The sequence below is a fragment of the Choloepus didactylus genome, chromosome 9 (assembly GCF_015220235.1).
Source record: "Choloepus didactylus isolate mChoDid1 chromosome 9, mChoDid1.pri, whole genome shotgun sequence".
NCBI lineage: Eukaryota > Metazoa > Chordata > Mammalia > Pilosa > Megalonychidae > Choloepus > Choloepus didactylus.
The window spans coordinates 19,744,307-19,762,166 of NC_051315.1; the positions used below are offsets into that span (position 1 = coordinate 19,744,307).

General features: G+C 34.7%; 1 protein-coding gene across 1 annotated transcript in view; it reads right to left on the bottom strand.

Annotated features, from left to right (window-relative positions):
* The window catches only part of ACTR3 (actin related protein 3), a 107,499-nt gene that overhangs the window by 31,001 nt on the left and 58,638 nt on the right, over window positions 1-17,860 (bottom strand). Inside the window, exons 5-8 of the mRNA XM_037848921.1 lie at window positions 10,825-10,920; window positions 7,616-7,723; window positions 3,249-3,392; window positions 1,326-1,499 (exon numbers count right to left, since the gene is read on the bottom strand). Of these exons, the coding sequence (XP_037704849.1) occupies window positions 1,326-1,499; window positions 3,249-3,392; window positions 7,616-7,723; window positions 10,825-10,920 (522 nt within the window). The remainder of the gene's footprint in view (window positions 1-1,325; window positions 1,500-3,248; window positions 3,393-7,615; window positions 7,724-10,824; window positions 10,921-17,860) is intronic.

Sequence of the window (17,860 nt, forward strand, 5' to 3'; positions counted from 1 at the left end):
ATTTCAGTGGATGACATAACATCTAGTTGTTCAAATTATGAACCTGATTCTTCACATTCTTACTCCTCACAGATCTAAGCAATTACTAAGTCCTGTTGATTCTTTTCTTTTTTTCTCATCTCCTTTCTCATCTCATTGACCTACCCCAGATGTTACTAATATGGAAAACTGCAATAAACTCTCACCTTTTTCCAACTCGTCTCATCCCTCTATTCCAAAATCTATCCAATCCAAAGACACCACAAGTGATTTTTCTAATACTGTACATCAATCTGACTGTGCCACTTCCATACTGAAGATTTCTGCACGACCTCAGAATCTGGCAAACTCCCTTGCATTACATAGTCCCTCATTATCTGGCCCATGATCACTTACCTGGATCCATTTCCTAACACTCCCTCCCTTTTATACTTTTATTATCTAGCTCTCTCATGTCCCAGACCTATGCCCAGCTTATCTCCTCTTCCAGAAATATACTTCCCTAACTTACCTGACTGGCATATACTCATTCATCCTTAAAGGCTAACTCAACTGTCACCTCCTCTAAGAAGTTTCCCTGGTTCCCTCAAGGAGATTCAGATGCTCTTTGTCCCTATGCCCTCACCAAATACACACCTTCATTAAAGCAACTATTCTGTTTAGATATGCATCTTGCTAATCTGAACAGCATAAGAGCAAGAGGAAGTAATTTTCATGTTTGAACGCCCAATGCTTAAACTGATACCATGAAAATGATATCCAATTAATATCTGCTGAATGAACAATTTTAAAAAATAACTGTTCCTAATACTGAGTAAGACAAGGCATTTAATGTTAGTAATTTTATTAATAGTCAAATTTCTCATACTATGTAGAATAATTTTTCATTATTAGGTGAGCATTATTTCTTCAATTTAATACAGCCTTTATGTTGCTGAGATTTCATGGAGACAGAAGACTATTTAAATAATTTCTACTAGTTTAACATTTGTTATGACAGTCAGTTGAAGATTCTTTTTATAGTGGTCATATTACACAATTGGGGGCAGAAAAGGTTTTTTAGGCCCTTTCACAAAATACATTATTTTAAAAGGTCACATATTTGAAAGGATCCCTTCTTCCCACAACCCTAAGCAGGTCATAAATACTAAAGAGTCAAAGTTTTGTTTTTCTTTATTTATGAAAAATAGTAACAGTTTACCCAGCTTTAACAAGGGCAATTATTTCTTGAAAAATAACTATTTTAGTATGCTAAAGGAAGTTCCTGAGAGTAATTTTCTCTGAATAATTTCTAGTTCATTTTCTCTGCTGAATTTTTCAAAACAATTCCAACCAGGAAAACTTACCTCTGGGTGAAAAAAGATTTCAGGTCCCAAGAATCTCTCGTAACCAACATCAATGGAAAATTCTTTCTTTGAGATAGCATTGATTCCAGTATACTGCTTAATCCACTTTGACCCATCTGTGTCATACTTGTTAAATTCTTTTACTAAATCTGGGCAGACATAACTATAACGCTCCTAGGAAAATGAAAAAAGAAACAAAAGTAGTTTTTTCCACCTGTTTTAGGAAAAGTCAAAAGGATAGCAAATTTTCAGTAAACCAGAATCAAATGGAAAAAAAAATCTTCAGAAAATAAATTTAGAAAATCTTAAGCTGGAAGACAATTTTATGCTAGGATTTATAGTACAAATAAACAGCTCATCTCCCAAACATAATTTCTGGCTTCACCTAGGAACAGAGAAAGATTTGTAAGACTAAACAACCCATTTCTACTTTATTAATGCTTTTTCACAAAAACATTCATTAATGTCATCCAACATTTTATACTGTCTCACTAATAATAAAGTTTGTTTCTAGAGAGGGGAAAGCATAAAACTGAAGAATAAACAGAACTGAATAATAAATAGCAGTTGCTACAAGCACACAAATTAATATAGATCCTTAATCCCTATGCAGAACAAATCTGATTAGGGCCTAAGTAAATGAAGAAAGAAAAAAGGCTAAAAATATATTCTATTTAACTCTATGAAGGTTGAATTGTTGCATGTTTGGTTATATATTCTAACTAAAATCTGACATCAAAAATGCAATTCGAAAATGTGTCATGGTTATAGCATTCTATTTGCAATTTATGGCCTCCTGACTGCCATCCTCTTATCTTATTTTTGAAGAAAAACATACATTTTACATCATGTTATTCATCAAAGACTCTATGCAAGACAGATGCAAATACTATGCCCATTATCAAGACACATAAAGGGAAACAATATTGGGAAACAAAGCATAGTTTCCTTACATTATATTAGATTATCTTTCTCCAAACCATTGGGAGTGAGAATCACAAGTAAATGGTGATCCTTAAAAGATATTAACCCAGATTGATCATCATCAGTCTTCCGTGGAATAGATTTAAATTCCTGGTGTGTGTGTGTGTGTATGTGTGTGTATTTAACTTCACAGATTTAATAAGGATGTTAAACCAATAATCTTGACATTAATTAACATGAGATGAGTTTTGACAGCCACGTAAGATCATTTCTTTACTACCTAAGTAGTAGTCAACTCAATTTCTCTTCTAATCTCTGAAGAGTGATGGAAAATGCTACAAACATGTGAAGGGAGACATAAATGAAGTTATTCTCTACCAGGGCAGTTTTGTTTTTATATATTCAAAACATATCTGAGAAACCCACTGAAATTTGTAAGGTGTAATGGCAAATGATAAATATGAAAAGCAATGCTAAGTGTTTTGACAGGGTGAATGAAGCATTTATATAATAGAGATTTATAAAGCAGACAAATTATTAAAATATAGTACATGGCATTTACATCTTTCTTCTATTGCCATATCACTTGAGCCAAACACTGCCTCTATTCTATAGTCAAATGAATCAATTATATTAAAATAACTTTCATAAAACAAAACTCTTAGGATTAAAATAAACAAGTAAAGAAATGGAGATGTGAAGACAATGTTGTGAAACATTTATTTTTATGAAAGCAAATAATCACAGAAATGTGTCTTTTTAAGTCCTTCAGTATAAATTGTCTTGTATGTTAGTGCTCTCAAATGTGAAATGAGGAGAGAATAGGCAAAGGGTTGAGAACCCCCAATAATTTACTTGCAAGAAATTCAGAAACATATATAATGAAAAACAATGATTTGTAACTGACTAATAAAAGATTATTTTTAAGCACCAATCCTCATGTTCATGTTAGTATTATAAATGTGACTGAATTTTTACATTTCCATCGCTACTTTTTACCTTTACTGCCTTAGCTGTTTCCAAGGATTGCTCTGGCGGGATTCCTACTTCTCGGTCTCTCAGCAGTTGCTGAATAAAATACGTTATATCTCGTCCTGCAATTGGAATGTGCTTAATACAGCTGCCAATCACATACCCTTCAGCCTAGACCAAAAAAAAATAAAAAAGTCAATTTAATTTCTGTGTTTTGAAAATTAATATATAACCTAAACAATTAACCGTTAAAGACCAATTTCTCAGATTCATGTATTTGTATTCTTATATCTTGCTTTATCCCAGAATTTCAGTCTTTATTCCTCAACAGGATTCCTCACACTTTACTTGTCATAGAATTTATAATTCTGTACAGAAATTATGAACATGAATGGCCAGCAACTTACTTATTCTCCCACTAACAAGATTATAATCATGATTAAAATGACAGCAAAGAAATAATGAATTTGAAAATATAAGTAGTAAATGTTTTATATAGTAGACTTTTTATAGAATTAAATCTTCTATAATTTCAGTAAAAAGTTTAGATTGCATTGTAGGAAATTTGGACACTGACTCACAAGTGGCAATTATATTTCCAACTGAAGTAGGTACCAATTTCACAAACCTGAGGTACTCTATGCACTATCATAATGACACAGGTCAACACAACAACAAATAATGAAGCAAAAGTAAATTTAACTAACAATGAATATCAGAAACTTACTTCCTCATTTGGCCATGACAAAATATTCAGAACCAGATTTACTCTCTTGCCTTAATGAGAAAACTAGACAAATTATATGAAATAAAGGTTTTCAGACATTGGGCAAAAGGCAGAGTAGGGCAGTGACCCCTGAGAGAAGGGAAACAAATACAAAGATCCCATCTCACTGCATATGGAGAGTTTTCAGGCCCCAATTCTGGGACAGTGGGTACCCAAGCAGAGCCTGGTGGTTTCATTTAAGTTAAGGATACAGAATTTAGAGTTCATGGAGGCCAAGGTATCTATAGTTTGCAGGTCAAAATACATGGGGAGAAGGAGCTGCAGAGATAGAGAGCTCAGGAGATGGGAAGAGAGTTTTGTCTTAACTGACTAGTAATTGGCACATTCATAAACCCACACAAGCCAGAGAAAGCACCTCTGGAAAGATGTAGGCAGAACAATCCCCTAAGCTCGCACATGGCTGAAAAAAACAGCTCATATTCCCAACAGCCAGAATTGAAAGATCTTCTCAAACACAGGGTATGAAGAAGAGTACTCAGAAGGGTATTGCCTTGGTAGTGGGGACAAATTAGACCTAGACTATGGGCTTTTCTGTACCAGTTTAATAATACTTAAAAGGAAAACCAAACAGATTCCTGGTAACTTAATGTGTCCCAGAAAAAAAGCTCTAAAATATTTAAAGGACTCCAAAAATCCAGAACACGACAATAAGAATCGATAGCATCCAAACAAAAATATTAAGCATGCAAGGAAGCACGTTGACCAGAAGAAAAGTCATTTCACAGAGAAAGACAGAGAAAGAACAGAAATGATAAAATTAGTAGACAAGGACACTAAAACAGCTATTATAAACATATAGTCCCTATGATCAAGAAGGTCAACTGAAACACAAGCACGAGGAAGAAAGAAACAAAGATGTAAAAATATACAAACAGAATTTTAGAGAGGAAAATGGTACTGGATCTGAAGGAAAAAAACACTGAATTGGGTTATAGCAGATCAGACAATTATAAAAGAAAAAACATTAGTGAACTTGAAGACAAAGCAACAGAAATGATCCAAAATGATACACAGAAGGAAAAAAAATAACTATGAGACTTTTAACAGCCTAATACATATGTAATTGTAGTCTCCAAAGAAAAGGAGAGAAAGAATATTTGAAGAAATAAAGGAGAAAACTTTACAGGTCTGATGAAAACCATAAATCCACACACCCAAGAAGCTCAATAAACCTAGAGGAGAAGAGACTATGAAGAAACCACATGTAGATACATAATCAAACTGCTGAAAACCGATGAACCAGGGTTAAAGAGAAAATCTCAAAGGCAGCTGACAAATAAGAAACATTACATTCAAAGGAACAAATAAAAGAATGACAGCAGACTTGTCAGAAACAATGTAAGCCAAAAGACAGTAGAGCAACATCCTTAAAATACTGAAAAGTTAAAAACCTGCCAAGATAGAATTCTATACCAAGTAAAATTATCTTTCAAAAATAAAGGAGAAATAAAGAATTTTTCAGATATACAGAAGTGTAAAGAATTCATAGCCAAAAGACCAGCTCTATAAGAAATTCTACAGGAAGTCATTCAAGGCAGAAGGAAAATATCAGTTGGAAATTTGGACCTTCACAAAGGAATAAAGAACACTGGAAACAGTATTTCAGTAAATATGAAGGAATTTTATATCTTTCTACAATCTCTTAGAGATAACTGACTACTTACAACAAACATAAGTAATAAGATCTTAAGGCGTTTATAACATGCAGAAGTAAAATGAATGACAAAGCTAGTACAAAGACTGGGAGAATATGGAAGTACACTATTACATGGCTTCTATTCATAAAGTGCTAGAATATTACTTGAAGTTAGGTGATAACAAGTTAAAGATTTTTACTACAAACTCTAGAGCAACCACCGCCAAAAACAAATAAACAAGTACAAAGAGGTATAGCACAGCTAATAGCCACTAAAGAAAATAAAATCATGAAAAATTATCCATTGATTCAGAGAAGGCAGGAAAAGATGGAAAATGGAACAAAGAACAGGAACACCCATTCTCAACAACCTTGGCAAATTCATTCTCTCTTTTTCATGTTGACCATAGCTATTTGCAAATTACCTATTCTAATAGTAATATTAAGAAGCTGCTATTACTGCTGAGTTGTGTAGATGTTAAGAAAAAGACTGGGCTCAGGCAGAACCAAGTTCAAATCCCAATCAAGCTACTTGCTTTATATAAATGAGTAAACTGAAGCCCTCAAAAGATAATATACTGTATTTCATTAAATCCAATTTTAAGATGAACAATTATTTTATCTATTACTAAGAAAAAATATGCTGCCAATTAAACTATATACCATCAAATGCTGAACACATCCTAATTTCTAAGATGTTAAAATACTCACCCAATGGATAAATAACATTTGATATAATCGTACAATGGAATATTATTTGGCAATAAAAAGAAAGGAAGTACTGAAACATACTACAACATGGATGGATGCACTTTTAAAACATTATGCTAAATGAAAGAAGCCAGTCACAAAAGACCACATATTCCACAATTCCATTTATATGAAATGTCCAGAATAGGCAAATCTAGTAAAGGAATAAAGTAGATTTATGGCTGCCAGGGGCTAAGGGGATTGGGGTGGGGGTATGGAGACTGACTCTAATGGATACATGATTTCTATACAGAGTAATGAAAATATTCTAAAATTGTTTGTGAATATACTAAAAACCACGGAACTGTACACTTTAAAAAGTTGAATTGTATGTGAATTATATCTCAATAAAGCTACTGTTTTTCAAGTAGCAGTTATTACTAATACTATTTTAACACCAAAGAGGGGAGAGGGGTTGCAATGGAAGGGGACCAGGATTCTAATCCAAAAGTAGTCACTATGAGAATATAATCTTCAAAAGAGGTTGTCTGGTGCATTAAAAAAAGAGAATGAAATAATAAAGAAATAAGAAGTCAAAATAATTGCATTCCTTAAATGATAATAAAAAAATTATTTTAAAAAAAGTAAACTTCTCTAGATACCCATGTAGTACTAATGAATACGAATTCTAGTAGTCATTTGAATTCATAAGACAGAATGAAATATCTCATTTGTCATAAAGAAATGGAAACAAAAGTGTCTTGGAAAAAATTCTATCTCTGACAAATAATCCAACAGGATGCATTTTTCTTAATACTGCAAAGCCTAAGATTTTTATTCACTATAACAAATCCCCAAGCCATTAAAGTTCATGTGCTTACAACTAACTGCTTTATTCCTTTATTCCTTTAGGTAACTGATCTTTGCACCATTATAAAATCTGTTAATTACGGATAAGGGGAGCCATCAACTGGGTAACACACAACCCCCATCACCATGGAAAGAGAATTCCATGTTTTACATAAGAAAGCCATATACATTTCAATTCCACATATTGCAATTCATAATTTTCCTAACTGCAGTGTAAACCTATATATAGCAAAAGAAGCACTGTGACATCTGTTTATAAAATGTCAGTAATAATTTGAACAAATGACCAAATTACAGAAAATTTTAAGGTATAGTATTTAATGTTTTTTAATAGTAGTATTAATTTGTCCAATTTAACTTTGCCAGATACGTTATTTGATGGTCTATTCAATAATTTTAAACCATCCTTACCACAGGAATGACATGAGTGACACCATCTCCACTGTCTATTACAGTACCAGTCAATGTCCGTTCTCCTACTTGTCTGGAGGTCCAGGATGCAGCTAAGGCAAGAACAGCCTTGAACAAAAAGAAATAAGATAGGCAAAAAATAATAATAAAAACTTTATTCAATTTTATCAAGTACTTTTTTCAAATTTAAATGCAATTGTGAGAAGAATACACAAAATACACTTTTCTCCTAAAGCCAAAAAAATATAAGGCTTAACATGAAATAGTATAGTACTATGGTGGTTTGGAGCTCAGTATATCCCAGATAAACATGTTCTTAAAGTTAATCCATTCCTGTGGGTGTCAGTCCTTTGTAAATAGGACCTTTTGATGAGGCTACTTTAGTTAAGGTGTGACCTACCTCATTCAGAATGGGTCTTAATCCTATTACTGGAGTCCTTTATAAACAGAATTAATAGAGAGAGATATAGAGAAAAGCTAGAGAAGCTAGAAGCTGAAAGAAGAAAAAAAAAAAAAAAACCTAGAAGAGAGGAAGAGACCAGCAGATGCTGCCATGTGCCTTGCATGTGGCAGAGGAGCCAAGGATCATTGTTAGTCAGTCTTTGACAAAAGTATCACCTTGATGATGCCCTGATTTGGACATTTTCCCAGCCTCCAACTGTAAGCTATGAATTCTCATTGTTTGAGCCAACCCATTTCATGGTATCTGCTTTGAGCAGCCTAGGAAACTAAAACAAGTACTAATATTGCCAAGACTTAAAACTGTATTAGCATGGAGTGGCCTGTGTCACAAACCACAAAGAAGGTGAAAATAAGGCAGAGAAGTACAAAACCACTCAAGTTACTCAATACATAGACGGCTCTAAATAATTATCACTCTTATAGATAAAATTAGCTTCAAATTTTCTAAATATAACATGCATTTAGGAATATATAACAAGTTCTTTAACCTATGAAAAGCCACTGAACACATGAAAATGATATTATGAGTTAATTAGGAGACACAGGCAATCAAATGATATTTTTCTATGAAAAATCTTAGCATAGATCAACATAATTCTTTTAAAAATTAAAATTAAGAAATTAACACAGCTAATTCATTTTTTAAACACTAGATCTCTTATCACCCAAGTCTCAAACACAACATATCACTAATAATTAAAAGTACAGTTAAATCAGCTTTATTTTACCTACTTGCAATATGATAGCTGAAAGAGACCTAGAAAGATATCTAGGCCACCATCTTATTTTAACACAGGATCACACCATAATTACTATAGGCTGACAAGAATGATACAATATTTTTTAAAGACCTTACAACGAAAAATTCAAGAATTCAGTACAAACTTAAATGTTTAGACTTCCTTGTGGGAAATTATCTTTCCTTTTTAGAAAAGTCCAAAACCCCCTGTTACAATCAAGACTGTCTTCCAATCATTTTTTAAAAGTCTTTTGTAAATAATTAAGATCCCAAACTAGAACAGGTATGTTATTAGCACACCATGTTAAAGATCTGTTATTGACTAGTGAGCGTCAATACAGACAGAAACAAAGACTAAACGATGAAGTTAAGACCACTTAGGGATCACTAATGAATCAATGAGATACCAAATTATGATTCCACAAGAATGAAACAAAATCTTTAGTGCTTTTGTTTTAAAGCAAGCTCTATTTGGTAATATTATTAAATGTTTGGTTTGTTACATTTAGAACGCAGAGGAGAAGCAAAGAACTCACCAAAAAAAGATGAATTCCCCCCAACACTTCACTTTATTTAGATTCTAAGAGCTAAAAAAAAGGCCACCAACTCAAGTATGAATGCCCTTCTAAAAGGTTACTGACAGGTGCATACAATTCTTTAAATATTTTCAGGAACAGAGAACTTAAAAAAGGCAGCCCCTTGAATTTATGGACTGCATAAACATTAAAAGAGTTCTTTGCTATCCTAAGTCAAAATATTCCTCCCAGTAATTAACATGTATTGGTCTTGTGTATCCTGAAATTACATCAACTTAATCTGATCCCAAGAAAAGGCAAAGTAAGACAGACCTCAACTCTCTCCATAGCTCCCATTAAAACCTCGAGTAAGCTGCCTTCAAACTTTAGTTTTTTTCCCTCTATAAAAAAAGAGATAAGAATACCTATAACTAACTAATAGGAATCATTAATTCATATACTTATTACACTTGGGATATGAAGGTACTGCATTTGCCAAGGGGTTAATAAAAATAAAAGAAGCTCTGACCCTGAACAGTGGCAAAGGAAGCTGTTCCATATAGATCTGTATAAAAATTAAGTGCAATAAAACATTACAAGGATTTATGATTAAAGGTACATGCAGGATACAGAGGGACACAAAGAAGAGAGTGGTTGAATATACCTGTAGGTATATCAATCAAAAAATAATTTATGAAAAAAGAACACAATGAATGTTACAAGAAAAATGAATATATATGTAAAGTTCTTGGCATGGAATAAACATTCAATAAATTAGTTCCATTCTCTGTACCTATGAAAGGCCTTGAAATATCTAAAGACCATGAAATTACTTCCTTTAAAACTTCCCTTTTAGGAGGTTTAGAGTACAATATGTCACTAGAAGGAAAGCTAGAGGATAAAACGGGATGGTGTAACAGTGAATCCTTTATGGTCAATGACTGTGTTATTAGTACAAATATAAAAATGTTCTTTCATGAACTAGAACAAATGTATGTTACTATTACAAGAAGTTAATAGTAGAGCAGTATATAGGGGAAAATGTACCTATTGCAAAGTATGTACTATAGTTAACAGTAATGTTTTAATAGTCTTTCATCAACAGTAACAAATGTACCACACCAATGCTAAGGGTCAATAATGGGGGGATTTTGTTTGTTTTCTGAGTAGTGAAAATGTTCTAAAATTGATTGTGGTGAGGAATGCACAACCATGTGATGATACTGTGAACCACTGATTGTACACTTTGGATAGACTGTATGATATGTGAATATATCTCAATAAAACTGCTGGAAAAAAAATTCCCTTTTGCTGACGAAATATTCTGATTTTCTATAATACGATGTCTAAAGTATTAATTCAAAGAGAGAGTTGTGATATGCTTTATAGTTATGTTTAAGCCCTTGCAGAAAAAAAGGAAAATATGTATTTTTAGGAGAAAATTCAGGTTGAAATTTCAAGACTGAGCTCAAAATAAATACGAACTTGCTTACCTGCACAGCAATGTACAAGCCTGGAACATTGAAGGACTCAAACATTATTTCAGCGGTATATTCTCTGTTTTCTGGAGTATTCAGTGGAGGTTCAGTCTATTGAATTCAAAAATATTTTAAATAAGTAATATCAGATTATTTTGATAACTTTATAAACAAATTTTAAATGCAATACAACTTATTTAAAATACTGTATTTAAAAGGCATTAACTTAGACTTACAAAGATAAACACACTGACAAAAGGAAGATGTATATGAAAACAATATGGCTATTCACATGTGGAGAAAAAAGAAAAGAAACTGAATCCATGTATCCTACCATTCATATGGATTAAACACTAGGAAGGAAAGGGTTAGCAACTGAATGGACCAAGAAAAAAAGAAAGGTTAAAGAAAGGTGACCCAGTCAAATCACCTTGTAAACACAGTAATGACAGACCTCCAGGCAAACATACCAATGATATTTGCTAGTGGGAGAATTCTCATCTATGGAATACTTTTAGTAGGATGTAACTGGTATATTTAGCATTACAGTAAACAAACCAGATTCTACAGATTTATGGCACTGCCTGGAAAATGTCACAAAAACTATGTAAATGTTAAGAGTATAAAATGGAGATATTTACACAGCTCTTTTGTGTAACTGATGTGCATGCAACACACTCAGAAACCTCATAGGTAAATCTGCACCAGAATACATTCTAATGAGGCAAGAAAGGACCTGAAGAACAACACTGGTAATTCTGGACTTGATGTTTCACTAATGCCTCAAGATTATTAGAATTCTCTGAATTACTAAATCTTGAAACGGGTAAGAGCTCTGATTCCTATAAGACTGATTTGGCAATCTAATCCTTTGTGTAATCTCACATATTTAAATGTGGAAAATAAAACTTTTAAACATTAATACTGATGAATTATCTTTTTGACCTTGGTATGAGGAATGACTTCTTAAAAATATTTCAAATCATAAACAGGAAAGTGAGAGAACTTGAAATTATTACCAAATAATCTATTTCAAATCTCAAAAGACAAAGAAAGAAAAAAGAAAAAACTAGAAGTAAATTTTTCCCATACATAAAACCTTTACCAGTTAAAACTACCTGATGTGTTTAAACTTATTTAGAAGAGTTTCAGAACTATGTTCAAGAGTTTGGGTGGACACATACAAAATTAAACAAACGAAAAAACCAAGGCAATCAAATTACAAACTCCAGGTAAAACAAAGTTCTATATAAAATAAAATACAATCACAAAACCTCACAAAGGAAACTACACAAATAGCTAATAAACACACGAAAAAGTGCTCAACATCATTAGTCATCAGGAAAATGCAAATTAAAACCAAAATGAGAAAGCTTACACACCCACCAGAATAGCTAAAATTAAAAAAGACTGACAATACCAAATGTAGGATAGAATATAGAATAACTAGATTGCTCATACAATGAAAAGTATCAGAAGTTTTTTATAAAACCATTCTTTCACCTATCCTATGACATAGCAATTCCACATCTAGGTATTTAAACAAAAGAAAATAAACATATGTCCATAAAAAGACTTATACAAGAATGCTCACAATAGCCAAAATAATCATAATAAATACTGGAAACAGCCCAGGTGACCAGCAATAGGAAAATGGACAAAGTGAGGTAATCCATACAGTGGAATACTACTCAGCAACAACAACAAAAAAAACACAACAAATCACTGATAAATGCAACAACATGGTTGAATCTCAAGATTATGCTGAGCCAAGGGTTTACCAAAAAGCACATATCATGATTCCATGTATAAGAAACTCAAGTTCAAGCAAAACTAAGGTATGGTGGAAAAAAATCAGAGCAATGGTTGTCTCTAGGGCATTAAGGCAGAAGCTGACTAGGAAATGGCATGAGAAAACTTTCCAGACCGATAGTAATGTTCTGTTTAAGGTTACAGGGATGTATGCAACTGTTGAAATCAGGGTTTGGAAAACTATAGACTGCCTCCTGCAAGGCAAATAGGGTCCACTGCCTATTTTTCAAAATAAAATTTTACTGATACGCAGCCATGCCAACTCATTTAAATAATGTCTACGGCTGCTTACACGCTACAACAGATCTGAATAGTTGCGACGGAGACTATATGGTCCGCAAAGATAAATTATCTGGTCCTTTAGAGAAAGAATTTGCCAACCTCCGGTCAAAACACATAGAAAGGTAGGGCTAACATCTGTGCATTTCACAGTACATAAATTTTATACCAAAAGAAAAAATATAAACAAATTGTGAACTCTAGTAGATGATATGCATGCTGAAGTACTTAGCGGTAAAAATGATTCCGATCTACAACTCCTCTTGAAATGCTTCCAAAAAATAAAATGGATTTATGGATGGATAAACAGCTAGATAGATATGACATGAAGCAACTGGGTAAAATGTTATTTTATAGTATAGGTTATAGTACATGGATGTTCATTATAAAATTCTTTCAACTTTTCTGCATATTTGAAAATTTTTCATAATAAAATGCTGATAAAAAATATATATAAACATAATATTGGAGAATACTATGAGACTCAGCCATAAACAATATTCACGAAACATAATAATGTAAATAGACTATTGATTTAACCAAAAATTGTGATATAGCTACATTGCAAGGAAGGAGAGAAGAGAGGGGTTTGTGTTGAAGGCAGTATACAAAAGGAAAAGAATGAATTCTGCATCTTTCCTACTAGAAGTTAGTAGTCAGTGTCTAATATATTTTTTTAAAAGCAAACAAGGAAGACAAAAAAAAATGTCACCTAAATTTATGAGATACCTATCAGGAAAAAATCTAATAAACTGAAAGTGGTGACTCTGGGGAATATGAAATCAAGAGTCAGAAGAAGTGCTATATTTTTTTTTAGGTCTTGCAGCATTTCATTTCTGTAAGCTACAATCATGCATTGCCATGAATAAAAAAAAAAAGGCTTTAAAAAGTACATTATGGGAGGCGGGGCAAGATGGCAGACTGGTGAGCTGTAAGTTTTAGTTACTCCTCCAGGAAAGTAGGTAAAAAGCCAGGAACTGCGTGGACTGGACACCACAGAGCAATCTGACTTTGGGCATACTTCATACAACACTCATGAAAATGTCGAACTGCTGAGTTCAGCGAAATCTGTAAGTTTTTGTGGACAGGGGACCCGCGCCCCTCCCTGCCAGGCTCAGTCCCGTGGGAGGAGGGGCTGTCAGCTCCGGGAAGGAGAAGGGAGAACTGCAGTGGCAGCCCTTCTCGGAAACTCATTCTACTGATCCATACTCCAACCACAGATAGACTGAGACCAGACACCAGAGAATCTGAGAGCAGCCAGCCCAGCAGAGAGGAGACAGGCATAGAAAAAAAAAATAACACGAAAAACTCCAAAATAAAAGCAGAGGATTTTTGGAGTTCTGGTGAACACAGAAAGGGGAAGGGCGGAGCTCAGGCCTTGAGGCGCATATGCAAATCCGAAGAAAAGCTGATCTCTCTGCCCTGTGGACCTTTCCTTAATGGCCCTGGTTGCTCTGTCTATTAGCATTTCAATAACCCATTAGATCTCTGAGGAGGGCCCTTTTTTTTTTTTTTTTTTTTTTTAATCCTTTTTTCTTTTTCTAAAACAATTACTCTAAGAAGCCCAATACAGAAAGCTTCAAAGACTTGCAATTTGGGCACGTCAAGTCAAGAGCAGAACTAGGAGAGCTCTGAGACAAAACGCAATAATCCAGTGGCTGAGAAAATTCACTAAACACCACAACTTCCCAAGAAAAGGGGGGTGTCCGCTCACAGCCACCTTCCTGGTGGACAGGAAACACTCCTGCCCATCGCCAGCCCCATAGCCCAGAGCTGCCGCAGACAACCCAGTGTGACAGAAGTGCTTCAAATAACAGGCACACACCACAAAACTGGGCGTGGACATTAGCCTTCCCTGCAACCTCAGCTGATTGTCCCACAGCTGGGAAGGTGGAGCAGTGTGAATTAACAAAGCCCCATTCAGCCATCATTTGAGCAGACTGGGAGCCTCCCTACACAGCCCAGCAGCCCAGAACTGCCCTGGGGGGACGGCACTCACCTGTGACATAGCACAGTCATCCCTCAACAGAGGACCCGGGGTGCACAGCCTGGAAGAGGGGCCCACTTGCAAGTCTCAGGAGCCATACGCCAATACCAAAGACTTGTGGGTCAGTGGCAGAGACAAACTGTGGCAGGACTGAACTGAAGGATTAGACTATTGCAGCAGCTTTAAAACTCTAGGATCATCAGGGACATTTGATTGTTAGGGCCACCCCCCCTCCCCGACTGCCCAGAAACACTCCCCACATACAGGGCAGGCAACACCAACTACACACGCAAGCTTGGTACACCAATTGGGCCCCACAAGACTCACTCCCCCACTCACCAAAAAGGCTAAGCAGGGGAGAACTGGCTTGTGGAGAACAGGTGGCTCGTGGACGCCACCTGCTGGTTAGTTAGAGAAAGTGTACTCCACGAAGCTGTAGATCTGATAAATTAGAGATAAGGACTTCAATAGGTCTACAAACCCTAAAAGAACCCTATCAAGTTCAGCAAATGCCACGAGGCCAAAAACAACAGAAAATTATAAAGCATATGAAAAAACCAGACGATATGGATAACCCAAGCCCAAGCACCCAAATCAAAAGACCAGAAGAGACACTGCACCTAGAGCAGCTACTCAAAGAACTAAAGATGAACAATGAGACCATAGTACGGGATATGAAGGAAATCACGAAGACTCTAGAAGAGCATAAAGAAGACATTGCAAGACTAAATAAAAAAATGGATGATCTTATGGAAATTAAGGAAACTGTTGACCAAATTAAAAAGATTCTGGACACTCATAGTACAAGACTAGAGGAAGCTGAACAACGAATCAGTGACCTGGAAGATGACAGAATGGAAAATGAAAGCATAAAAGAAAGAATGGGGGGAAAAAAATTGAAAAAATCGAAATGGACCTCAGGGATATGATAGATGATATGAAACATCCAAATATAAGACTCATTGGTGTCCCAGAAGGGGAAGAAAAGGGTAAAGGTCTAGGAAGAGTATTCAAAGAAATTGTTGGGGAAAACTTCCCAAATCTTCTAAACAACATAAATACACAAATCATAAATGCTCAGCGAACTCCAAATAGAATAAATCCAAATAAACCCACTCCGAGACATATACTGATCACACTGTCAAACACAGAAGAGAAGGAGCAAGTTCTGAAAGCAGCAAGAGAAAAGCAATTCACCACATACAAAGGAAACAGCATAAGACTAAGTAATGACTACTCAGCAGCCACCATGGAGGCAAGAAGGCAGTGGCACGATATATTTAAAATTCTGAGTGAGAAAAATTTCCAGCCAAGAATACTTTATCCAGCAAAGCTCTCCTTCAAATTTGAGGGAGAGCTTAAATTTTTCACAGACAAACAAATGCTGAGAGAATTTGCTAACAAGACACCTGCCCTACTGGAGATACTAAAGGGAGCCCTACAGACAGAGAAACAAAGACAGGACAGAGAGACTTGGAGAAAGGTTCAGTACTAAAGAGATTCAGTATGGGTACAATAAAGGATATTAATAGAGAGAGGGAAAAATATGGCAAACATAAACCAAAGGATAAGATGGCCGATTCAAGAAATGCCTTCACGGTTTTAACGTTGAATGTAAATGGATTAAACTCCCCAATTAAAAGATATAGATTCGCAGAATGGATCAAAAAAAATGAACCATCAATATGTTGCATACAAGAGACTCATCTTAGACACAGGGACACAAAGAAACTGAAAGTGAAAGGATGGAAAAAAATATTTCATGCAAGCTACAGCCAAAAGAAAGCAGGTGTAGCAATGTTAATCTCAGATAAAATAGACTTCAAATGCAGGGATGTTTTGAGAGACAAAGAAGGCCACTACGTACTAATAAAAGGGGCAATTCAGCAAGAAGAAATAACAATCGTAAATGTCTATGCACCCAACCAAGGTGCCACAAAATACATGAGAGAAACACTGGAAAAACTAAAGGAAGCAATTGATGTTTCCACAATAATTGTGGGAGACTTCAACACATCACTCTCTCCTATAGACAGATCAACCAGACAGAAGACCAATAAGGAAATTGAAAACCTAAACAATCTGATAAATGAATTAGATTTAACAGACATCTACAGGACATTACATCCCAAATCACCAGGATACACATACTTTTCTAGTGCTCATGGAACTTTCTCCAGAATAGATCATATGCTGGGACATAAAACAAGCCTCAATAAATTTAAAAAGATTGAAATTATTCAAAGCACATTCTCTGACCATAATGGAATACAATTAGAAGTCAATAACCATCAGAAACTTAGAAAATTCACAAATACCTGGAGGTTAAACAACACACTCCTAAACAATCAGTGGGTTAAAGAAGAAATAGCAAGAGAAATTGCTAAATATATAGAGACGAATGAAAATGAGAACACAACATACCAAAACCTATGGGATGCAGCAAAAGCAGTGCTAAGGGGGAAATTTATAGCACTAAACGCATATATTAAAAAGGAAAAAAGAGCCAAAATCAAAGAACTAATGGATCAACTGAAGAAGCTAGAAAATGAACAGCAAACCAATCCTAAACCAAGTAGAAGAAAAGAAATAACAAGGATTAAAACAGAAATAAATGACATAGAGAACAAAAAAACAGTAGAGAGGATAAATATCACCAAAAGTTGGTTCCTTGAGAAGATCAACAAGATTGACAAGCCCCTAGCTAGACTGACAAAATCAGAAAGAGAGAAGACCCATGTAAACAAAATAATGAATGAAAAAGGTGACATAACTGTAGATCCTGAAGAAATTAAAAAAAATTATAAGAGGATATTATGAACAACTGTATGGCAACAAACTGGATAATGTAGAAGAAATGGACAATTTCCTGGAAACATATGAACAACCTAGACTGACCAGAGAAGAAATAGAAGACCTCAACCAACCCATCACAAGCAAAGAGATCCAATCAGTCAGCAAAAATCTTCCCAC